This window comes from Protopterus annectens, chromosome 2.part1 (assembly GCF_019279795.1).
Source record: "Protopterus annectens isolate FY-2018-M chromosome 2.part1, PAN1.0, whole genome shotgun sequence".
NCBI lineage: Eukaryota > Metazoa > Chordata > Ceratodontiformes > Protopteridae > Protopterus > Protopterus annectens.
The window spans coordinates 1,425,736,376-1,425,762,421 of NC_056729.1; the positions used below are offsets into that span (position 1 = coordinate 1,425,736,376).

The 26,046-nt window shown below is 41.5% G+C and overlaps 1 protein-coding gene across 1 annotated transcript in view; it reads left to right on the forward strand.

The window, feature by feature from the left end:
• LOC122794473 (DNA polymerase nu-like) overlaps positions 1-26,046 on the forward strand; it is a 1,294,839-nt gene that overhangs the window by 1,013,341 nt on the left and 255,452 nt on the right. The window contains exon 9 of the mRNA XM_044062895.1: positions 21,070-21,227. Within this exon, the coding sequence (XP_043918830.1) occupies positions 21,070-21,227 (158 nt within the window). The remainder of the gene's footprint in view (positions 1-21,069; positions 21,228-26,046) is intronic.

A 26,046-nucleotide genomic window follows, 5' to 3' on the forward strand; every position in this document is an offset into this window, starting at 1 on the left:
ACCAGTTTACTCACCCCAGTATCTCTGACAGAACAGTCTGCAGGAAATCTTTAAAGTCTCCCAACTCTTTATACTCCCAGAAAATATGTTCCCAGCTACCTCTCTCTTCTGCATCACACATCCATAATTTGCTGTCTACCTAAGGAAAAATTGTTTGGAGTCTACTTGGGGTATTAAAACACCTATGTAAACACTTCCAAGCAAAGATCCTAAATCTTCTAGCCTTCGTTGCATATTTGGGAGACATAAATATATCCCCCGTTGTTTCTTTGTGAATTGCTTATCCACTCTGTCTTCCTAATCCTTTCTAACCTCCTCTGATTGATTCTTATAATTATCATGCAATGTTTTTTATGATCTACTAATTATTCCTTTTTTTAACAGCAGCTTCTGTTGTAGATTTTACTAAAAAGTCTACCAGTGCTGGTCTTTCTCTTAGAATCCTCATATTTCTTTCTCTTTGCCTATACTCTGATATCAGTACTTGATAGGGAATGCAGTCTCTATCCTGCAGTCCATATAAATTATTGGCCTCTTCTCATTCTATTACCTTTCTCTCTCTAATTATTTGCTCCCATTACCTTGGCTCTTTAACCAGTTTTCTCCAATGAATTGCAGCCCCCTCTTGCCTATTGTCTGTATTCCTAATTGCAATAATCCCTATTGGTAGAATCTGTTTTCTGCATTCCCATCTTGTCTTAGTTGTTAAAATACTTTCTGCTACTTTATGAATGTAATATTCTGCATGATTATTTTTATTTTCCTTAAGGATCTGCATTGAAAATCCCAGTCGTTCCTTGTTTTTGAGCTTCCCCCCCATTTCATCATCATCCCTTTCTACTTTGAATTATATGTTTCTGCCTGTGCTATGTGTAGGAGCCTTTACTGTGTAGCTGTGAAGTATGTCTTCAAATCGGGTAAATGCAAACCACCTTTTTCAATTGAAAGAATCAGCTTATCCCACTTGACTCTTGCTGTCTTCCCCTTCCAGATAAAATCCTTCAGTTCTTTATTAATTGCTATCCACAACTTCTCCTCTGGTTGATAAATATATGCCTGATCTGTGTATAAAACTTAAGGGACTAATGATATTTTAACTACTATTCATATCCATATAACAGAGTTTACACTATCTCAGTTTTTGTATTATGTTTTGTTGAGTCTCTTTCCACATATTCTTAGCTGCCACAACAGAATCCTTTTTAATCCATATGCCTAAGTACTTGTAGTATTTGTGGGTACATAATTTACAGCTGTTGCCTTTGTTTTAGCTTCATTAATTTTGTATCCAAAGAAGACTTGAAACTGCCTCAAAATGTTCCACGAAACTGAAATGTCCTTTTCTGGTTTTATCAGGTGTAAAATAATATCATTTGCAAATAGGGCAAGCTTTTTTCACCTATTATACCAATTATATCATTGAATTTCTGAGTCTCTTATTTTCTTTGCCAGTGGTTCTAAATATAGTGCAAATAAAAGGGAAAGAAGACATCCCCGCCTGGTTCCTCTGCTCAAACAGAAATTATCAGAGAATATCCCACCCAATTTAATTTTCGCCTCTGACCCCTCAGATTTCCTACTAATCAACCTTATAATTTTATCAGGGAATGCAAATGCTTACATTGCCTTGCTCATAAAACCCCAGCTTACTCTTGTCAAATGCTTTCTGTGCATCAAGACCCACCAACAGCAGTGGTATTTTCTTACATTCAGCTTCTCTCTGGATCATCAGTCTTCTGTTAATGTTGTCAAATGTTTGCCTTCCCTCCACAAAAGACATTGATACATGTCTGTCAATTTTGGTATCAACTTTGCCATTCTTTTAGCCATTATAGGTATAAACACTTCATAGTCATGGTTTAAGATTGAAATGAGCCTGTATGAAGCTGGATCTGACGGGGCTTTACACCCTTTAGGTATTAGAGCCACCACCGCTTTCTTCCAGGATGTTGGTGCTTCTACTTCTCTTTATATACTGTTAAACAAAATCTTCCAGAGTTTAATCAGTTCTTCCCTCCTAGCTTCCAAACTTCCATAGGAATGTCATCTATTTCTGAGCGCATTCCTGTGGATTGGTTATACATCACCCTTTTTATCTCATCTCTTCCTGTCCTGTTATTAATTGAGCCTCATCTACCTTTAACCTTGTCATATTTAATTCTTCCATAAACATTTCCATTTGTACCTTTTCTCGATCTCCATATTTCTCTGCTTTATACATACTTTCATAAAATTTCTGAAATATTTCTATTACCTCTTCAGGATCTATTATTATCTTCCTTGTTATAGGCTCCCTAAGCTTGGTGACAACCCTTTCTACTTTCTGTTGCCTGAGTCATGCATTAAAAGTTTTTGTGCTTGGGTATTATTATCAAAAACAGTTGCTTAATAGCAATTTTTCTAAACCCATGCATATATTTGTGTATCACTCTGTAATTGTTCTTCTTGTTCTGTGAGATTCCGCCTATTCTGCAGTACTTTAAAATTTGTCAGTCCGTGTAAGTGATTCTTGTTGTTATATTTTCAGAAAAAATTTTGTCTTCTCTAATAACTACTGAATAATTTCCACTACCCTTTTGTTAAATTCCTCTCTTTTCAACAGAAAGGTGGGTAAGCATCATTGTCTCATTTTTATTTCATTGCCCTGCATTTTCATTTTAGTAATTTTTGGCCCATGATCTGAAATAGTTATTGGATATGTATCAGAAGTTTCAATTAAGTGCACATGTTGCTGTGAAATAGTTCTGTCTAGTCTAGCCCAGTTTTTGTATCTTGGGGAATAACATGTTAAGTTCATTCCAACTTCCTACTGCTGAATTCACATCTTCCATGGCAAATATTTTCATAAATTTCTTCAAAAATCTACCCTCCTTTGTTATATTTTCCCTTCTGGGTTCTCCAGACACATCTTCCCTGCTGCAAATCAAATTCCGGGATCCAGCCTACAAGTAATATTCCCTGGTGAAAACTGATTATTTCTCCCAGAATTTTCTTAAGTTCCATTATAGCATTTTTAGGTGGAATGCAAATGCATGCCAGTGTAGTCGTCCTCCCTTGCCAGTAACACCTTAGTATTACAAATCTACCATTATTATCTTTTTTATCCTCTTCTATCAATATTGGAGCTCCTCTTGCAGTTAATATAAGTACTCCTCTTTTCCTTTGTCCAGGTATTCCACTGAATAACCATCCTGAAAAGCTTTCTTTGTCAAATTATGTTCAGTTCTTTCCAAATGTGTCTCCTGTAGCATGGCTAGTTGCATAGTACATGTTTTAATATAGTTCACCACTCTTTCTTTTTTGTATATATCTGTGGGGCCATTCACATTTAAAGATAGTGTCGAAAGGGTCTTTATGTCGACAAATTATTATTCCCACCTTTTATTTGTAACAGCTTTTTTGTTAAGTATCTAGTTCCAGCTTTTGTGTTACATGCACACACTAATGCTTGGCAGGTTGATCTTTTACACAGTTGTTTCTTGGCATATCCATTTAAGCCTACATCACATCTTACAAAACGTTTTGCTTTATTGAAAGTTAAGTCCTCAAACAAACAAAACAAATACACCCCCAATACACCACAAACACCTATTAACTTAATGTTAACACACAGAACTATGTACATCTTCAAATATTGAAGTTTTACTTCCTAATAGGAACAATTGTCCCAAACTGACTGCCACACTTACAGACTTAGCTTAACCTAGAAGGAAGGTTTTCCATGCAAAGACGCATGGTACAGCTTGTGCTTCTATTAAGTACTGTCTGGTTTTGTCTTAACTTTATTGCTCTTCTAAAATAAGAAAACAGTTGAGAGCTTTCAGAAAACATTATCTCCTGGCCATTGAAAAAAAGCCATTAAAATACTAACTGTGCACTCAAAGATCATATCAGGGAACATATGTATGATATTAGGATGGGCGATATGAAGAGTGCCCTGTATATGCATATGCATACAGTAGGAAGTAATCACACATTTGTATTTTTGATATTGCAATTTTATCATGCTAATTGTAGAGGTGGGGATATCAAGAATCATACTGAATGGCTTGAGCTGGATTGGATCCTTAAATTACAGCTGATAAGGGCTTGGGCTTAACTGAAGCTGTCCATTTAAACCCATTTTTAAAATCACGTGCATTAGTTTGTTAATTATGTAACTGATTTTATATATAAATACTTTTGACTCTGTTACACTGATGGTCTGATGAAGCGCCTCTGTGGCTGTTCTTTAGCTATGTTAGCTGGTTTTTACTTTCTTTTTCGCTGTTTCTTATCATGTTCAACCAGCTTTTACCTGTTGTCCAACTAATAACACAGGCTTCTTTCCTCTGTGTAGAAGAATGGTTTACCAACGCTCAACTACTACTAAACCCTAATAAAACCAAACTTATTATATTTCCTCTAACTAACATCAGTACTCATCCTCTCACTTTCTGTGTCGCATCTCACAATAATACCATTATCTCTCCTGTAACCCACACCAAACTCCTTGACGTTGAAATAGACAGCAACCTGAGATTGATTATCATATTGCACTCACCATTAAAAAGTGCATAAAAAACTAGGAGGGCTATATAGAAACATCCAATTCCTCACAAATAGCACTAAGGCAAAAATTGCACAAACACACCTTCTGTCCACTCTCTTATATGCCTCCCCCTATTCTTACCAATCTTAGAAAATCTGATATTGCTAAACCTGAAACCTGCTATCACAAAATTGCAAAATTTGCCTCTAATAGTTCTCATCTCACACACCACTGCTCAGTCCTAAAAAGACTTAATTGGGTCGAACTCCCCCATCCTCTCCTCTACAACAAGCTCATATTTGCCCACAAAATACTTTACTACCTAGACAAAATTCCTGTATTACAAGACCGTATACATCCCTACTCCAGTACTAGAGTTCTATGCGCCAATAATAAGCTTCTCCTTCAAGTACTTAAACCTTACTCCTCCTTAACCCTATTCAAACAATCCCTAAAAATACACTTACAAGCCAACTGGATATGTAACTGTAACTTACCTGGCTAGACCTCAGATCATACAGGTTTACCTCTCACACATTTCTGTCTGGCATGTTTCCTTCCTTCAGCCTAAAATTCTTTCTCTTACATCTATAATTCTTTCTTGTCCTAAGCCTAAACCCTAGAATATTCTCTGTATCTCTCTTCTACTCTGCCTTTACTACATGTCTTCTAACTTATCTACCTAAAGTGTGTCTCCCTTCTAACAGTAATGTCTACCCTAAACCATGCTACCAGCATTACATTTACACCTTCACCTTCAAACTGTTTAGCTTCTCTTAACTCACTTAGTTATTTATGTTATCAGTTATTGACTACCATTATGGTATTGATGTATTATGTAATTTATCCTGTTCTATATCTGAGAAATGATGTAAAAGGGAAAATGTCTTACTTCTGCAACTGTGTAATTGTAATTGATAATTCTTACGTTGTATGTGCTTTGTTATATGTGGAGAGTTTCTCCCCAGGCCTCTGCTGAAAAAGGACTTGTGACTAGTCAGATTTTCCCAGTAACCAAATGTAAAATAAATAAATATTTTTTTTTCTGTTGTTCTTTTATTCCAGAATGTTTTTGCTTCCCAGGAAAGAAGGCACCTGCAGGACCATTGTGGACCTTTCTCAGCTCAACACCTTTCTGAAGATCCCTTCCTTTTGGATGCTGTCCCTTCAGAGTCTGTTTCCTCTTTTTTCTTTCCTAGTCTCTGGATCTCAAGGATGCTTATCTTCACATCCCTATTCATCCCTTTTCAGAAAATATTTGCGTTTCTCTGTTTCTTCCTTGCATTTTCAGTTCTCCTCTTTGTCCTTCGACCTTTCTACTGCCCCAAGGGTTTTCACCAAATGCCTCGCTCCTGTGATTACCTTTTACAGGATGAGGGGGATACAAATCTTTCCTCACCTGGACAATCTACTCATTCAGGCTTCCTTTCCAGAGACCTTGCTTCAGCACCTTCACTGTGCTATTTGCTTGTTGCAAAGGCTAGAGTTTTATGATAAAATTCTAAAAATTCTTCCTGACTTCTTCTCAGGATCATGTATTTCTCAGTTGCAGGCTGGAGGCCATTGCTATGCTGGCTTCCCTGCCATCACTTGAGGTTCTTGCTCTAATTGCCTTTTTTTAATGCCTTCTTCCTCAGGTCTCAATTACAGACAGAGAATTTCTAAGGGCTCTGGGATTCATGGCTTCCAGCATTCCTATGCTACCTATAGCCAGCCTCCATATGAGGAAGCTACAGTAGATGTTCTTCATGTTTCACTGTTGCAGTCATCACACTTGGGTTATCCTGCCAGGGGTAGCCCTCATTTGGCATGAATACCAGAGGCTTAGTATTTCTGCGTCGGTTGCTGTCGCTCCAGGACTGACGTCAGGTCGTCAGTGGTATAAAAACAGGCAGTCGATGCCATTACATCAGTCTTTCTTGCTGAGGAGCCCTAAGCAAAAGCAGTTCATACGAGTGCCGGTCGGCCGCCACCTGAGTTTTTCTTTTCCGAAATTGAAGTAGAAGTCTTCTAAAGCTAAGTACCCAATTGGGGATCCTTTTTTCTTGCTGTAACTGATGTCAAAAAAAGTTAACAATTGTCTCGCCTGTGGAAAGGAAATACCACAACGAGATTTCCATTCTTACTGCATCACCTGTTTAGGCCAGACCACGACGTCCCTCGTTGCCGGTTTTGTGCATTGTTCAACGCCCAAACTATTCGTCGTCGGGCCCTTATTGTAGCTAAATACTTTCGCTCTCGATATCCGTATTCCGAAATGACTTCGGTAAGCCATCCGACTACCGATCTTCCAAAAAACGTAAGGATAAAAACAGACAGACCGCACTGATCCAAAACTGCTGACGACGCTTCCGTTAAGCTAGTCGCCAGTTCGTCGGTACTCAGTGAGGCACTTTTGCAGCCCCTACTGCCCGCATCAATGGATTTGAAGGCTGCTACCGAGACTCGTTTGGAGTCCGATATGCCGCGAGACTCTTCTTTGACATGGAACCTGCAGATGTCTCTACCTTGGATGGGTCTGAAGCTGCTGTGCAGGCACCAGCTTCTGAGGAAGTTCTTCGCACTACAGATACTCGACACAAACCGACTTCTTTTGCGTCTTCAGTTCTTTCTAAAACTACTGAGTTTCTAAGGCCCAGAGTACGAGCTACGCCTAAAAGATCGACGACCCAAACTCACGCGCCTGCTTCCTTGTCACAATCACAGATCCTTACAATGGAGGAAGACCTTATCATGCTGATTAGGGGCAGCCAGTCTTTTCCTACTAAAAGAAAAAGAGACTTGTCCCCAGCACCTTTATCTGACCAAGAGTCTGACGACTCTGAGGTTTCTGATTATGAAGACATGTTCTTATCTGCTTATGTGGATTCAGATACAGAGGAATCCATTCCTTCTGCCTCTCCTCCAGAGGATTTTTCTTTTGGTGAAACCCTACATACTCTGAGAGAGCACTTCCATTGGGAATGCCAGGATTACCCTCAGTCCAAAAAGAGACATAGGGCATTTTTAGATTTACCCCCTGTTCTGGATTTTGTGAATGATGTTTTTATGGAATCCAGTCTAACTCCTGATACTTTACCTCCTGCTCCCAGGAAACCTGACAGGTATTACAGAGTCCCTGACTCACACAAATTTCTTTTCAAAAATCCTACTGCTGACCCAGAGGTCATCTCCCAAGGGCCTAAAGGAATAAAAGCAACTACAGCTAAGAATCCCACCCCCTCAGACAGGGATTCTCAAGCCTTAGACAGATGGGGTAAAAAAGTATATACTTCTGCAACTTTTACCATTAGAGCATTGAATTGTCAGTTCCACATGCTGAAATACCAGCAATATACCATGGAACTCATTAAACAAAAATGATCTACCTTCCCTGACTGTGCAGAAAATAAAGATTTACAGGAACTTATGCATTCTGCAAGCCAAATCAGTAAGCATACCCTGCAATGTGGGTTTGACGCCTTAGAAGCATCCTGAATAAATGAAAGTGCTGGCAGGCAGAGTATCACAGTCTCAAATCACTCTGGTGATGATGAAACTACAAATATTTTAATGGTAAAATCCACAAATGAACAAGTATAAACGTGAGCGCTTTCGTTAAACAAGTGTTAACTTCATCAGACACCATTAAAATGCAAGACACCATTATATACATGTAAAAACACTCTAATTGGGTAAAAAAGGGAGGGGAGCTAGCTGAGCAACACTGAGAAAGAACATTAATTAACCTCTTAGTGACTGAATCACAGTTAAAACTAATGCAACTAAAATACAACTGAGACTTTGTGATTAAAAGTTACTAGTCACATACTTATATCATAAGAAGTTATAAATAGACATAAATAGGAAAAAAGGAAGAAAAAAGGTAAAACCAAGTCATTTTAAGTTCACATATTAAGTATTCACATGATATAAAAACATTTCCAAAAGCTTAATGCATACAAAAGTGCTTGTACTTAAAAACTTGTTTTAAGATAATTTATACTTTCTAGGGCTTTTATTTTCGATACGGGTGAGACAGACGTCCTGTCATTTATTCCGGGCCATCTGTCAGCCTGTAATAGAATTTGCCACCTTAATTCCTTTAACTCTAACTGGAATCCCCAGGGCTTTTTTTCACTTATGTCTATGTGGTCAATTGCCATAAATGTGAAATTGTGACCAGTATTGTCTTGAGTATGCCTCGCTAACGCATTATTAATATCATTTAATGTTAAGTTGTCTATCTCGCCTTCGTTCTTGCTTGTTGGGATCGGAGCTGATCCTCGGCTCCGACTCAGCCATCTTCTATAGCTCGAGAGCTGTTTACTGACTTGAGGCTACCCCTTATCCCATGATGCCTAGAGCTAGCTACCCAGATCTCATCTGCCGCTTCAGCTGCGAGGTGTTGTTTTTCTGGCTCAGGCTCGTATATAGTTTCTTTATAGAACTTTTTTACTAGAAATAGTCTTTTTCCTAGGGGTTATCGTTAGTTTTTAGTCTTACATTTGTTGTGTTAACTAAGTGTGTATTTGTAGCTTCCTTCCCTCCCCTTTAGAACTCGTTTAATTTAGAGAGTTCTCCCCCTTCCCCCCTCCTTATTCTTTTCCTGTCAGGTTAGCCGTTTAAGTTAGAGGCTTTCCTTCTATCTTCTTTATAGGCTAGCCGCTTGAGTTAGAGGATTTCTTATCAAAAAAAAAAAAAAAAATTAGCTTTAGTCTGTAGTATACTGTGTTTTTTCTGTAGACTGTATTTTGTTTGGTTAGCTATTGTTGTATTATTTGTTACAGGATGTCCAAAGAATCCAAGGTGTCTGGGTTCAAGAAGTGTGACTTATGCTGTCACAAGATGTCTCTGACAGATGGGCACACTTCTTGCGTCTATTGTTTAGGTGCTGTGCATCTGCAGGACTCTTGTTCGATCTGCCATGCATTTAGTCCAAGAGTTCTGCAGGAGCATAAGAATAAGCTTATTCTTAGGGGCTTTTTAAAGCCCCAGGATTCACCAGCCAAGACTCAGCCTGCGAAATCCCTTAAATCTACCAAATCGTCAGCTCCAAGTTCGGAGCCGTCTTTGGTTCAGACTCTACCTGCTACTTCGGTTCCAGCTGGAACCAATAAGACTATCTCCCCCGTCAGCGCCATCGGAAACTTTGGAGCCTTTGCGGAGCCACAAGAGGCTGAGGTCCCCTTCTCTGGAATCAATACATTCGTCTCCTCGGTCTCCCCTGCTTCAGAGCGAGCACAGTCACAAATCTTCTCACTCCTCTCGATCCTCTAGGCTCTCGGATTACGACATGGAGAGAGTGGTCAGTAGGTTGCTAAAGTCGCAGGCACTTGCCAAAATGTTGTCCAGCCCTCCTCAACAGGTGTTGGCTCCATCCACTTCTATCAATGTTCCTCCTCCGACTCCATTGAACTCGGAGCCAGAGTTTGTTGGGGTTCAAGTAGTGGAACCATCAGCTCCGATAACTCTATCTCCTTCGGTTCCGTCGTCGGCTCTGATTCCCTGGATGGTGCCGTCCATCGAGGGATCCGGGCACCAGGGCTCCCTTGTCGACGCCGAGGGGGCGAGTGGCATTGGACCCTTGTCCGACCCCGTTCTCCCTCACGGAGCTGTGGTGCAGGTGAACTCGGCTCCTACATCGGCCTCGGAGCCGTCTCCCTCGGTGCGGAGAAAGATTCCGATTTCCTCGGAACCGGAGCTTTCTCTGCATCGTGGCAGGGACACCTTCGATGTCATGAGGAGTGTGCTGGCCACTGAGCCAGCTCCACTATCGGCCCCATTGGCTCCATCCCCTGTAGTGCCTGTGCCAACCTCTGCTCTTCCTCCAGACCCCAAGCGTGGGGAACCGGCGCTCCAGGGCACCCCATTGGGTGTTTCCTCTTCTACTGAGGCCTCTCCTGATCATTCAGAGGATCCCCCTGGTAAGAAGAAGTGCCAGAGGAAGCACATTGACTCCCCTGAGTCTGTCACTTCTGATACAGACTTAGATGACTCGTAAGGGTCCCCGAGATCCCCCTCTGAAGATGTTTCCTTTTCGGACATCCTCAAAATGCTTAAGCAGAAGGGGAACTGGAATCCCCTAGCCCCTACTGAGGATGAGTCTGTATTCCTGGATGTGTTCAGTTCCTGACCTTCCACCTCCTGGGTTTCTCTGCCTTTCGATCCACTTATGTCTGTGGTGGCTCGAAAGGCTTGGTCAGCCCTGGATACAGTGAAACCAACTCCGAGGAGACCTGGCAAGTTCATCACAGCACCCCATGATAAGCAGTTCCTTACCAAAGGTGTTCCTGTTGATGCCATGGTGGTAGCAGCAGCCTCCAAAAAAAAGTTAGCGGAAACCTCTTCGTCTGTTCATCCTCCTAACAAGGAGTCTAGAACCATGGACAGATACGGGAAGCGAATGTTTGCTTTAGCGACCTTTTCTATGAGGTCACTGAACTACTTATGCCATTTTACCCGGCTTCAGAGGGATCTCCTTAAAGAGCTTTGAGATACCCTTCAAGATCCATCAGCTGAGGGGGCTCAAGCTAAAGTGGCTTCCCAGCTGGCAACCCTTAATTCTGTAGTCAACTCCTCCATGAGACTCATTTCCTATGCAGCCGATGGTGCAAGTAGAGCCGCAGGTACGGGTGTGGCCCTTAGGAGACATGCATGGATGCGGCTGTGTAACTTTGCAGAACCCTTTGATGGTTCCTTTCTTTTTGGACCACAGGTGAAAGACACTTTGACTAGGTGTGAGCAAGAAGGCAAGACTCTCTCTGCCATGGGAGTCCATTTTTCCATTCCTTCCAGACCATACTCCAAGGGTCAGAAGAGTGATAAAATGTGGTTCTGAAAATCCCAGGCAGCCTCGCCTGACACACGTAGCGATTTTTCCTCCCAGGGTCAGAGAGGGAAACAACAACAACAGATGCCGCCCTCGTGACAGAGGGGGTCCGCAGAACCAGGGCAACAGAGAATCCTTCTTTGAGAAGCCCTTTCAGCATCCCTGAAGGGTTAACCTGCTGCCCGCCTCTGGAGGCAGTTAGGGGAAGACTTTCACTGTACCCAAAAGCCTGGCAAAATTTAGCGCAAGACAAATGGGTACGGTCAGTTATATCCGGAGGTTACAAAATTCCCTTCTCTCAACCCCCCTTACCGTCAAACAAATCCCTTCCAGATGTTCCACCCAATCTGAGGGACCAAGCAGCCATAGAAGTTTCAAAACTGCTGGAAAAAAGAGTCATCCAGGAAGTCCCAGCAGACCAACATGGATCTGGAACTTACTCAAGGTTCTTTTTGGTACCAAAAAAGACAGGGGACTGGAGACCGATTCTGGATCTCAGCAGACTAAACAAGTCTGTTCAAAGAACAAAGTTTCAGATGGTCACGCTACAGTCCATTCTTCCCTTTCTGGATCAGGACAATTGGATGTGCTCCATAGATCTTCAGGATGCGTACTACCACATCAAAATGGATAGGCGCTCCAGGAGATTCCTTTGCTTCCGGCTGGGAGCCAGTCATTACCAGTTCAGAGCTCTGCCCTTTGGTCTCACCCAACTTCTACAAGCCAGGGACTACACAATCACAATCTGCTCCCAGCTAGGCATTACAATAAACTTCAAAAAATCTGCCCTGTTGCCCTGTCAATCTATCACCTATATAGGAGCAGACTTAGACACAAGGAACATGTCCGCAAGGCTACCGCCAGAAAGGGTATCTATAATTCGCCAGCAAGTACAAATTCTAATGCAGAGCAAAAGGATCCAAGTCAGATTTATCCTTCAAATTCTGGGTTCCATGGCAGCGGCAATTTTTCTAATCCCACTGGCCCGCTTTCACATGAAGATCCTTCAGTGGCTTCTGTTCACACAGTGGTCCTTCCAACAGCTGCCCATGTCTCACATGATCATGATTACAGAAGCATGCAAAAGACACCTTTCCTGGTGGATGGTCTCCCCAGTAGTGACTCAGGGCAGACTTGTCATTCAGCCCCCTCCAGTTGCCACAGTAACCACAGACGCCTCCCTGATAGGGTGGGGGGGGGGCATTATCAGGACAGGACAGTCCAAGGCACTTGGCAGCCTCACGAGTACCATCTGCATATAAACATCCTAGAAATGAGAGCCGTGCTCCTAGCGTTGCAAGCTCTTCAGGACTCTCTCCTTTCTGGGACCATTGCAATTCAAACGGACAACATGTCAGTGGTGTGGTACATCAACAAGCAGGGCAGAACCAGGTCCTACCCCCTATGTCGAGAAGCACTCAGACTCTGGCAGTGGGCGATTTCCTCCCAACGTTTTCTGATTGCGATGCACATCCCTAGGAGATCCAACGTCATAGCGGACAGGCTCAGCAGAGCTATTCTCATGCCTCACAAGTGGTCTCTGAATCAGGTAGTTGCGGATCTGATCTTCCGCAAATGGGGAAAGCCTTGCTGCGATCTTTTTGCCACCCCCTTCAACAGCAAATGCAGCAACTACTTCTCCCTTCTTCCGCTTCCAGGTCGCACACCCAGAGATGCTGTAGTCCACGATTGGCCTCAGGGACTTCTTTATGCCTTCCCTCCATTTCCCCAGATACCAAAACTCATAGAGAAAAAAATATCGTTGGGTTGCAAAATGATCCTGATTGCCCCCTACTGGCCTCGACAGATATGGTTTCCGTTCCTGCACCATTACCTTCTCGATCAGCCCTGGACTCTGGATCCGATTCCAGACCTACTGATTCATCAGTTAGGCGGGCTGCATCAATCCCTCCAAATACTCCAGCTCACAGCTTGGTTGCTCCACTTCCAACCTTAGCCAGGCTTCCCAGCATTTCCCTGGCCGTGCGTGAGATTATTGTCTCCTCTCACAAGTCCACAATTAGAAAAACTTATGCTAGCAAATGGAAATGTTTTTCTTGTTGGGCAGAGGCTAGGAACGTAGATCCTTTTTCAGCCCCAGTCCACGAAATTTTGGAGTTCCTAGCACAACTTTTTCATTCTGGGTCCGCTTCCGCTACAATCAGGGTTCAATTAGCGTCCATTTCTAACTTTCATGTTGGGTTGTCTAATTCAAACATTATCTCTCATAAGCTCTGTAAAGCATTTTTAAGAGGGACTACTCTCCTTAGACCTCCAGTGAGAGATCCCCCTCCTCCTTGGGACCTTAATTTAGTACTAACCTCCTTAATTATGCCCCCTTTGAGCCTGCAGCATCCTGCTCCATTAAATTTCTATCTGGGAAAACACTTTTTCTGGTAGCTATTACTTCAGCCAGATGCATCTCTGAACTTCAGGAACTATGTGTTCGTTCTCCATACTTGGTTTTTCATAAGGACAGGGTTGCTCTGAGGACTAATCCCTCGTTCCTTCCGAAAGTTTGCTCAGAAAATAATTTAAACCAATCTATAGACCTTCCTGTGTTTTCCCTAACCACACCAACAAGGCAGAATACAAATTACACCAACTGGATATTCATAGACAATTGCGTTTTTACTTGCATAGGACTAAGGATATAAGGAAGTCGGACCAACTATTCCTTTCCTACGCTCTAGGCAAACAGGGTCTCCCAGTTTCCAAAGTGACCTTATCCAGGTCGTTGTCTCACATTATTACTTTCATTTATCAACTGAGAAACAAAGAGTTGCCTATCAAACCGAAAGGTCATTCTACTAGGGCTTTGGCCACCTCTGTAGCCTTCCAATCTAGGTTGCCCATGGATTCTATCTGTGCAGCTGCTGCAGGGGCAAATCCTCATACCTTTATTTCTCATTACAAGCTAGATATGGTCTCCAGGAGCAGAGCTGACTTTGGTTCCACTGTTCTGAAGAGTCTGTTCCAATGAGCCGCCCAGGATTGTAGGTACTAGGGACGCTGTCCCAACCAGCAAGAATGAAGGCGAGATAGACAACTTAACATAAAGAAGTTATGTACCTACCATAATGTTCCATGTTAGTTGTCTTCATCTCCCATTCTTTCTTGCATCCCACCCTCCACCCCCCTGTCCTGTTGGATCTAGAGGAGTTTTTGGTTTCACTGGCTAGGTGTTCTGTGGTTTGTTTCCTCTACTGACTTGGAGAGTATGACAGGTATGCTCAACCTTTTGTTTGGACAGGTTGATTCTCTGGCTATGTCTGGGGTTAGCTATTACAAACGAGATCTGGGTAGCTAGCGCTAGGCATCATGGGATAAGGGGTAGCCTTGAGCCAGTAAACAGCTCTCGAGCTACAGAAGATGGCCGAGTCGGAGCCAAGGATCAGCTCCGATCCCAACCAGCAAGAAAGAAGGTGAGATGAAGACAACTAACATGGAACGTTATGGTAGGTACATAACTTATTTTTCTTTCTTATGGCATAGTTGTGTTCATAGATTCTGGCATTAAATTTCCTTTCTGTTTTGTCTACATAAAATGCTAGACATTGGTCACATGTGGCCATGTAGACTACAGCCTTGGAATGGCAGTTGTATTTACATTTTACATAGTGGTCTATACCATTCACTGTAAATTTGCTATCTGATTTCACCTTGTGGCACCAGTTACAAGACTCACATTTGTACATCCCTACACGTCTTGTTATAGTGTTGTTAAAACCTTTCCTCAAAAGGTCTTTCAAGTTTGAGCCCCTTCTGTATGTCACTATAGGTCTTTCCCTATTTGTGCCCTGATGTCCAAGTCATCCATTAAAATGTCCCAGTTCTTATGAAAAATAGACATCAAATAATATGAGTCGGAGTTGAATGTGAGCACCATAGATCTACAAAAGGAACTCTTTTCCGACATAGGTCTCCCCTCCTCAACTTCAGAGGGACTGCTGTCTAGCATATTTTCTCCAACTATAGGCTTAAAGTACCCTACTCTTCTTTTGCCTATCACCTCCTGCATAAGCTCATTGAGCAAATCTGCTGGATACTCCCCCCTCAAAAACATAGTTTTTAAATTGTCACATTCTGAAAGAAAGTCTTCCTCTCTAGAGATCATGTGGGCTGCTCGGACTAGCTGCCCTTTAACTACTGACCTATTTTGGTGTATGGGGTGGGAGCTAGTGTAAAGCAGGAATGAGTCTGAGTAGGGCAGCAGTCACAGGTTCTGTACTTTGAAGGCATGCTTGGCTTAGGGAACAGACCTTGCTAGATCATGTCTGAACCAAAACAATCTGTTTGGCACCAAAGCAGAAGATGTTTTAAAAAAGATGGAAGAAAAAGCTAAATCTATGCAGACAGTTAAAGACTTTTTACAAGTTCAGCCTCCAAGATTCAGTAGGCATTGTCCCTCAAAACATTGGTCCTTTCCTGCCCCCTCAAGGCCACTTCAGACAAGACCTAGGGGTAACAGACCCCCCAGACAGTAGTCTCAGGGTATGCAGAGATCTAAACAATGGAGTACCTCCACTTCTAAACCAGGGAGTGCTAAGCCACCCCCTTATGGAAAGAATTCCCAATGACTCCTCAACTCCTCCTCTCACCTCTGTCCATCTGTGCAAGCCCCTAGGAGGAAAACTTATCTCCCATGCAGAAAACTGGGCCTCCATCACCAACGATCGATGGGTGCTCAACATAGTGTCCCAGGGGTACAGATTTTATTTCCACACTTTCCCAACCTCAAAGGGATTCCCAGATCTTCCTCCAAACCAGTGAGCAGAGGCACAAAACCAAGTTCATTCCCTGCTCTCCGTGAGAGCAATTCAGCCTGTCCCTGCTGATCAGATAGGCCAAGGGTTCTATTCCATACTTTTTCTAGTACCCAGAAAAGAGGGCACCTGGCGCCCAATCTTAGATCTATCTATTTTAAACCCTTCATGGTGGTACCAAAATTCAAAATTCTCACACTGCAGCAGCTTCTCCCAATGCTGTCCAGAGATGCCTGGTTATGATGCCTATCTGCATATCCCAATTAGAGATTCTTGCAGAAAATATCTATGTTTCAGGGCAGGATCTATGCATTATCAGTTCTCTGCACTTCCCTTTGGCTTATCCACTGCTCCCAGAGTTTTCACAAAATGCCTGGCTCCAGCCATTGCTTTTTGCAGACAAAGAAATATTCAAATTTACCTTTACTTGGATGACTGCCTGATTCAGGCAGACAGTCAGGAGAAGGTGTTACAGCACCTAACATTTGTAAAGGACCTACTAACCTCACTGGGGTACACTATCAATGAGAAGAAATCCAAACTTGTCCCCAGTCAAAGAATTGTATTCCTGGGAGCAAGCGGACACAGCATCCCAGATGACATTTCTAACTCCAGAAAAACAAGCCTATCTGACAGGCTATTTCTCTCAACTGGCCTCCAGAACCCAGTTATCCGCAAAGAAAATCCTGGAAGCTCTAGGGTTCATGGTCTCCTGCATCCTGCTAATTCCATACGCCAGACTGCATATGAGGAAACTTAAGTGACACTTAAAAAGCCTTTGGTGTCAACATTCACAGGACCTGGAAACTATTATACCTATGATACCCTGTCTAAGGAAAGATTTTCTTTGGTGGGCAGCAGCATGCAACCACAACAAGGGACTTATTTTTTCACAACCTCATGCCGCCCAGACCCTAACCACAGACGCATCAAACTATGCATGGGGTGCTCACCTGGACGGCAGGTGCATTCAGGGCCATTGGAGCCCAAATCAAATTCATCTGCACGTCAACCCAAAAGAGATGCTAGCTGTTCAGCATGCTCTGACAGCTTTCAGTTCCCTGCTCTCTCTGGGCCCTCTACTAATCAAAACTGGTGACACCACAGTAATGTGGTACATCAACAAGCAGGGGGGAACCCACTCTTGCCCTCTCTGCAGGCTAGCCATGACGCTTTAGAACATGGCCTCAGCCATGCATATTCATCTGCAAGCTCAGTTCCTGCCAGGCAACCAAAACTCTCTGGCAGACAACTTAAGCAGAAATCTCCTAGACCCACACAAGTGGCAATTAAACCACAACACTTTCAACCTTGTGACCCAAAAATGGGGTACCCCGAAGGTGGACCTATTTGCCTCCCCCTACAACCACCAGCTCAGCAAATTCTGCACCAGGGAACCTCACAGCAAGGCCTGGAAAGTGGATGCCTTATCCTTCCAGTGGGCAAACCTCTCAATCTATGCATTTCCCCCTCTACCTCTTCTGACCAGAGTATTACTTAAAATAAGGGATGAAAGACCAAGGGCACCAAGACAGTTCAGATTCTACCTGGATAGGACTAAGCCATTTAGGAAATCTGACCAGTTACTAGTCAGCTTTGCACCAGGGGCAGAGGGCAAAGCCATATCAAAACAAACCATCTCAAATGGATAGCACACTGCATCCATTTCTGTTACAAATACCATGGGAAACCACCCCTACTGGGGGTCAGAACACATTCAGCTAGGGCAGCTTCAACCTCTACAGCCTTTCTCAGAGGGGTCCCTATCAGGGACATCCTGGAAGCTGCAACATGGAGTTCTGTTCATACCTTCACCAAGCATTACCACCTGCCTATTTTTTCAAAATCCAGGGCAGGCTTTGCAACCGCAGTCCTGCAGGGCATACTACCCATTCCCAACTCTTCTTGACTGCCTCCACCTGATCCTCAGCTTTGGGAATCAACCCAAGTGTGATGACTGCAACAGTGAAACACGAAGAACATAGAACAGTTGTGTACACTTACCATAAATGTAGATGTTTGAGTGTATCCACTGTTGCAGTCCTGGTTTCTCACCCTCCAGCCCCCTTGTCTCTTTCTCTCTCTCTCTCTTCCTCACCCTTACAGGGCTGTTGGTATTTACTTTCTACTGGTGGTGTTACTCCACAATAACTTAGCTCCCTATTGGAGGCTCCTTACATTTGGGGCAAGATAAACTGATGTAATGGCATCGGCTGTCTGTTTTTATACCACTGACGACCTGATGTCAGCCTGGAGTGATAGCAACCGATGCAGAAATACTAAGCCTTTGGTATTCTAGCCAACTGAGGGCTACCCCTGGCAGGATAACCCAAGTGTGATGACTGCAACAGTGAATATACTTGAACATCTACATTTATCATAAGTGTACACAACTGTACTTTCCTAAAGTCAGTATGGCTGCAATGCTGTCATCCTTTAGACTTTCTAGTCTCTTTTCTTCCATGCCTCAAACTAGAGCTTCACTGGCGGATTCATCAGCTGTCTCTCAACCCATGGCTTCCTTTTCAGCCTCCAGTCCTCTCTCAGGAACTTTTTTCAGATGCCTCAGTTGTGAGGTGGTTTGCTTCTTTTGGCCCTCTCAAGGTTCAGGATCTTTGGCCCATTCTGCAGAGGGCAGGCCATATCAACATCAAGAAGATGAGAACTCTCCTTCTTGCTCTTCAGGCTTTTCATACTTTTTTTTTTTTTTTCTTTTTCTTCCAGGGCCTCTCAAAATCTTTACAGACACTAACACAGTGATGCCATACATCAACAAGCAAGCGAGGCACAGTCCTACCTGCTGTGCAGAGTAGGTCTTTTAAGTTTAGGGTCTGGCTGTTCAATATCAGATGACTCTTAAGGCTGTTTATATTCCTTCAGAACAAAACATTGTGGCAGACTGTCTGAGGAGGTCCATAACACAGGCTCACGAGTGCTTGCTTCATAGAGATGTGTTTTTAGACATTGTTCACCAGTAGGGTGCACCTCTGATAGATCTTTTTGCTCTCTCTGAATAGACAACTTTGTCTTTTGCACCACAGTCCCAAGTCCTCTGGCATGGAAGGTGGACGCCATATCTTTTTCTTGGAAGGGGATGTTTCTCTATGCCTTCCCTCCCATTCCTCCCATACCAAGGGTCCTGCTCAAGATAGAATATGACTCTCCTCAAATCTTGCAGGAGACTCCCTTTTCACCTAGACAGCATTTGTTCTCTCTTTTTCTGCAGCTAGCCAATGGAAATCACCACATTACCTCACAGGGTGGACCTACAGATGTAAAACAAGTGGTCTCTCACCCATCCTCACTTGTCCACTCTTCAACTGACACTGTGGGTGATAGGGTTTTGATCCCTTTCAGACACATTTTTTTTCTGACAGTGTGCTTCGGGTTCTGCAGGAGGCCAGGAAACCCAGTACCAGGAAATCTTTTGTGTCCAAATGGAAGAGATTTTCTGTCTGGTGTCTTGCTCAGAAACAGGATTCACTTTCTCTGGAGATTCCTCTGGTTCTCTCTTACTTGTGTGAATTGCTCCATGCTGGGTTGGCATATTCTTCAGTTAAAGTTCACCTTTCAGCTGTTTCTGTTCTCTGCCTTTGTCTTCTCCTCTGGCCTCTAGGTTTGAGGTCAAACTATTACTTAAAGGCATCCCATATTAGCCACCCTCCAGGAAACTTATTCATCCTTCCTGGGGTCTTAATTTTGTTCTTGAAAAATTGACACAGGCTCCTTTTGAGCTCGCAGCTTCAGCTTTCTTGCAGCGTAGTACATGGAAGATTGTTCATTTGGCCCTTACTTTAGCTAAGAAAGTGTATGAGCTTCAGGCCTTTATGGCTGTTCCTCTTTTTTTTTGTTTTTCATATGGACAGGGTGTCTGTTCATACCAATCCTTCTTTTGTGCCCAAGGTGGTTAATAAATCATCTTTTAATCAATCTATTAATTTGCTCACATTTTTTCCTTCTCCACAGTCTGCTTGTGAAAAGGTTCTTCACATCTTGGATTTGCATGGGCAGCTCAGATGTTATTTAGATAAGGCTGACACGTTCGTAAGCTTGAGCAGCATTTTATTTCTTTTTATCGTAGATCTCTAGGTCTAGCTGTTTCTAAGCAAATAGTTTCTTCATGGCTCTCTAATGCCATTTCCTTTTGTCATTTCTTTCATAGGAAAACTCTTTCTGCCTCTGTAAAGGCTCATTCTACCAGGGCTGTGGCTTCCTCTGGTGCTTTTTTCAAAGAATTAGATAATTCCATCCTTGAGGCTGCTACTTAGACTTCTGTCCTTATCTGTACTAAGCATTACAAATTGGATGTTGTTTCTAGATGAAGAGCTGACTTTGCCAGAGCTAGCCTGCATAGGTTTCTTGATGGATCTGCAGGGTCTTCTTCCTCCCAAGCTTCCTCTTCAGCTTTTGTACTCTCCCTTTAGTAAAGAATACTGCAACAGTAATATGGAAGGACATAGTACAGTTGTGTAAAATCTTACCATAACAGTAGATGTTTTCTTCACTGTTGCAGTATTTGCTCCCTCCCTTCTCCCCCTTTTTCTCTTCTGGATGCACATGTTCCTCCTTCTCTCCTTGGACTATTGTTCCTCCTGGGACTATTCAGTTATGAGGTACGTACATCCATACATCACCTTTCTGCTCTATGCCATGAGCGGGGAGCATACATGTGTACGACATCCTTAAAATCCTAAGGCTTTGGTATACTGGCAGGATGTTGGGCTACCCGTGGCAGGGGATCCCTTTAGTAAAGAATACTGCAACAGTGAAGAGAAGGACAACTACTCTTATGGTAAGATTTTAAAAACTGTGCTTTCTTTTTTTATAAGTTAACTTCTGACTTGTCAGGTTTTGGTGTAATGTGCATGTTTTGTTTTACTAATACTTCTTCTTTGTTTAATAGAATTCAGACTGTGGAAGAACTTAATCTGATCTCAATAAATATTTTTATTCTTTTGCAGTTATCAGCTGTGAAGTTTTAGATCCAAGAATTGCAGCATGGTTATTAGACCCAGCTGACACGGTGCCTAGTTTTAAAGATTTAGTAGTTAAGCACTGTGGAGAATCTGCTGTGAAAGGACCAGATAATCTTAAACCAGAGTCATCAAGACATATGAAGGTCAAGATCCTGATAAGTAGAAAACAACACGTGACAAATTAAGATATTCTAGTTTCTAAGTTATTGATTTAAATCTTTATGTCTGAAAATTGATATATGTATATCCCTGCACTTAAAAAGGGTTAAAACATTTAAACATATAATGGGAAGGAAGAGGAAGATTGTTTTGATCTAACCAACAAAGATAGAAATAATATAATTTTGAAACACCTGAAAATATTTTTTCTAGAAAATAAAGGTTAAGCAGGTTATTCAATTTGCTAATTTAGCACATAGCATGAGACGGATTTCACACCTCCTGATACCTGCAGATTTCTCAACTGAACATCTCTAGCCTGAGCTAAATTCTGGAGAATTCATTTTCCAACCTACCTATAAACAAATGTATATATTTTGAAAATTGTAAAAAAATTACAAAAAAAAGTTAAAATATTAAAGTTATTTGGTAGACACTCCACTCCATAATAGTGATATTCATATGTCAGCCAGACATAAGGTGATACTGTATTAAATAAATAATAAGTTAATAAATACATTTTAATGGAGTTATAAAACAACTGGTAATATCACTCTAACCATAGTAGATATCATGCAGATGTGACCTTCAATTTGGTGCAAAGCATTTTGTAAGTGGCACTCCATGTTTGAGATTTACAAAATTATGATTTGTATGCATGTTTGCATTTTTACAAGATAAATAATTGTAAATATATGCAAAGCAGTCCTAGTTATAGAACACTGTTGGTGCAGGGTTTTTCCAGCTTGTTGTATGCTTTCGTTTGATACTGTAGAGTACCATATAAACACCTTCTGGTTAAAGTTATTAGTGTAATTATTAACACATGGCATGTAATATTTCAGAAAAAAATATTTTTTTTTCAGGTAAAGAGTACCTTGTTTGTCTGGGGATCCATCACTTACCCATGTCATGACTGAGCATCTGAATTACTGTTTCTCAATGCATCCAGATGGACAATGCTTGAGATAGTTTCAGAAATAGGAGATGGGCAGTTAGCGAATCTGGTAGTTAGTGCAGAAGGCTATAATCTGCTAACAAGCTACTTCATTTGCATACTGTGTGACCTTGAGCAATTCACTTAACCAAACAGTGCTTTGGAGCAGTCTGGAATTTAGGCTAGGCTGCTTAATTTATACATGTATGTATGTGTGTGTGTGTGTGTGTGTGTGTGTGTGTGTGTGTGTGTGTGTGTGTGTGTGTGTGTGTGTGCATTTATTTATTTATTGGCATTTGTTTACTGGGAAAGTCTGAATGGGCTGAATGTGCCCATTTTCAGCGGAGGCCAAGGGGAAAAAAGCTCTGGTTAACATAAAATACAAAATAAAATCCAGACAGGTAAATTGTTGCATACAAAATGGCTTCAACAAAATACAGAAATAAATGCATGAAATTAAAAAATAAAATAAAGAAAAAACTAATAAATAAATAAATATGGCTTCAAACAAAATGCAAGTCTAAGGTTATATTGTATTATGTCATATTGTGATGGAGTCTTCTGGACTGCATACCTATAAACCTATAATATGGCATATATACATATATGCATTTTTATTGCTAAACAGATGTTAATATCTACAGAATGATAATAGGCAGACAGTAGATACTGGTGATAACTTTTAAAGTATTGGCAAGTTTCACTTGATACCTTGAAATACCACATGTACTGTATCCCGTTCAAGTTATTAACACAAATATGAGTATGGCACATATTCATAATTTTTGTATATAAAAACATACCATCTTAGTGTTTGATCTCTGGGTTTGGGGCAGCAGCCATTTTTGACCTGTAAGCTGAGTAGTCCTGTTAGATGCATTTACTGCAAGTTACTATATATGCGCACATGACATATTATTGCTAAAAAAGTGAAAATATGTGCAAAGTCATGGTAGTTAGACACCGGATACCTGCAAAAAATTCCCCAAAGTTATGTAAGCTTTAATTTGATATTATGAAGTACTACATAAGCTACTTCCTAATTCAGTTACTGACCACTCCATTTATGTCAGCAGTCACTCCTGACCTGAGTGTTTAGTATCCTATGAGATGCAGTTCCACCATACTGCTATGTAGACACAGGGTGATATAGTTGCATATATGCATACATATTTTTGCTAAACAAGTGTAAATATATAGAAGAGAATGGTAGTTAGGCACTATTTAGTAGTGAGAGGTTTTCTAGCTTTATGTAAACTTTCATTTGATATCATGAAATGCTACATAAACTCCCAACTGATTTTTTGGATGCTTTAGCTAAATGTGGCATACTCTTTCATCTATAAATATGTATATATGTCTGTTAGCATATTTATGCATATGTATATATGTTTTGTTCGTTTCTTATGTGATCTTATTCACCTGGGCTGTGCTGCAAATGGCCCTTTGAGATCAGAGCACTACCCCAGCAAACAAATATAAATAAATACAAATAAATAAATAATTTTCCATCAGAAATATTAATATAGCGCATGCTGATATCATCATAAATATTATGCCATTTTGCACAGGCTATTGCTAAAGTAGAAATACATGAAAAATGGTGATAGCTAGTTTCTTGTATTTATATATCCTTTGGTCTGGCTTCCAGCATTATGTTTGATATGCATAACAAAATTATTTATCAGAGATCAACATGTACATGAATATTACAGTATGGCAGCAAAGTAGCAGTCATGTATTTTATATATATGGTAACAATTCTGACTCATATGTAAGAAAATGTGTTATTAGTTTATTAGCACAACTGTCTGTATTGTACCATATGCACTCTGCATACACATGCCTCACCATATGAAAACTTCACTGGAAACACAGTTGTAATCAGCAGTTTTTTATCAGCTGCTGTTATAGGTTATGCTTAGTAAATGTTCAAAACATAAGTCACCGTTGCAGTGGCCTAAGCTGTATGTGTCTTACTTCCTGCAACTGGCCAGCTTAACAAAGCTTTGGGAGCCTTCTATGCACTCCAGCAGAGCTCCTATAAAAGGGCAGTTGGCACACAAACATTTTTAGAAGATTTTTTCCACCAAAGAGGGTGTGTCTTTGGCATACCCCCTGAAACTGTTGATTGGCTAGTAATCCAACAAGGCTTGGCAGCTAAGTCCCCTGTTTGGATAACCCTTCCACTAATCAGAATCAGGTCCATGTAGTCCAAGGCACACAGCAAGTGGTAGGCATAAGTAACCCTTCCACTATTTTGCCATTTTATGAAGAAAACCAGTATTTTTTTTTTCAGTTAGAATTTGTGTTTAGCTAAGAAACATATTGTGGTTGGACGAGCAGGGCATTTCTTAGGGAGTGGTTACATAAGTTCTTGTGTAAAGTTTTTGTGAAGAAAAGTGTCATTTCTGACAAAAAATTATGTACTGCACAATTTGTATGTTTGGGACAGGATACTGTGCTTATGGAAAACTGTCAATGGTTTACTTAACTTAGAACCACTTGTTCTCTACCTACCATATTACCAAGTCATTCAGGCTGCATTTCCCACTTTTGGCATCTCTTCCTTTGCTTGACTGTGGTGCTGTTCTCTGTCTCCATGGTCATACCTTCCTCTGTTTGCAAGAAAAAGAAAAATATTAAGGAGTCTTTAGATGTCAGGCCAACTCCAGTTTTGCCTCAGCAACAGAACAGAAAGAAATTAGTTTGGTGCAGAAAATGAATTATCATTTGTTACAGTTAATATCCCAAAAACTGCAACTGTCCATCCTGTGGGATTTGCTTTAGAGAATGTTTTTCTCCCTGCTACTATTTTACCTCACAGTCTGCATTCTATTTCCAGGAAGTCATATAGGTTCTATAAGGTGCTCCAAATACATATGTACCTGTTTTCTAAACCAAAAGCAGATCCAGCAGTTTTTTCTTTGTTCAGATCTGTGGCTGCTTAATGGGTTACTGCTGCTAACCCCATTCCTCTGACAAGGATGGGAAACCAGTAGATAAGCTGGGGGAAGAAAATGTGTTCTTCAAGTACTTTAACTGTCAGGATATTAAACTGTCAGGCTCATATTATAAAGTTTTTATTATCTTTTGAGAATATGCAGAAAGTAATGGTTAGCCTTCCTTTTTCTGAGGTAAAGAACTCATTTATTGTTTCTGTGACAACTGTTTCTCAGGCGACCAAGCATATTTTAAACTGTACATATGGTGCCACTGAGCCTTCTTCCAGAGCTGCTGCTTCTTGTTCAGTTTTGAGGAGACTTACTTGGCTCCATTCTCAAAACCTTCCTGATGATGTGAAATCTGAAATGTATAATTCTCCCTTATATAGAGAGGTTTTGTTTAGCTCTTCTACAGCTGAGGTGCTTAAGAAAGGGAAAATTGATTCAAGGAGTAACAGATTTTTCAGCTGTCCTTCAGAACAAATACAAATGTTCCCTTCTCCCCTCCTCAGCTCCATTTTTTAATAGGCAGTTTTAATAGAAAGGAGCCAGAAAAGCCTCTAAAAGCTCATCCAATCAGCATGACTATTCCCCCTGTCCAGGTTCCCCCACCCCCACCCCGCCACTCTGGCAACATTTCAAAAAATGTCTAAAGATAAAGGACTCTTCCAAAATTATGGAAGTGACTCCCTTCTGGCTAAGACAATAGTTGATGTCCTTCCAAGATCTTGTTGCAGTATTCCTCACAGGTGAGATTTCCTGCCAAGGATAGCCATATGTCTGACCAGCATACCAAAGCCTGGGCTCTTCTACACACCATACATCTGATGTATGACCTTCGCCTGAAGGCAGGAGGTAAATAAGGAAAGTACAATCATAAATTACCTCAGACCTTCTTTGCTGCCAGTCCAAAAGCAGAAC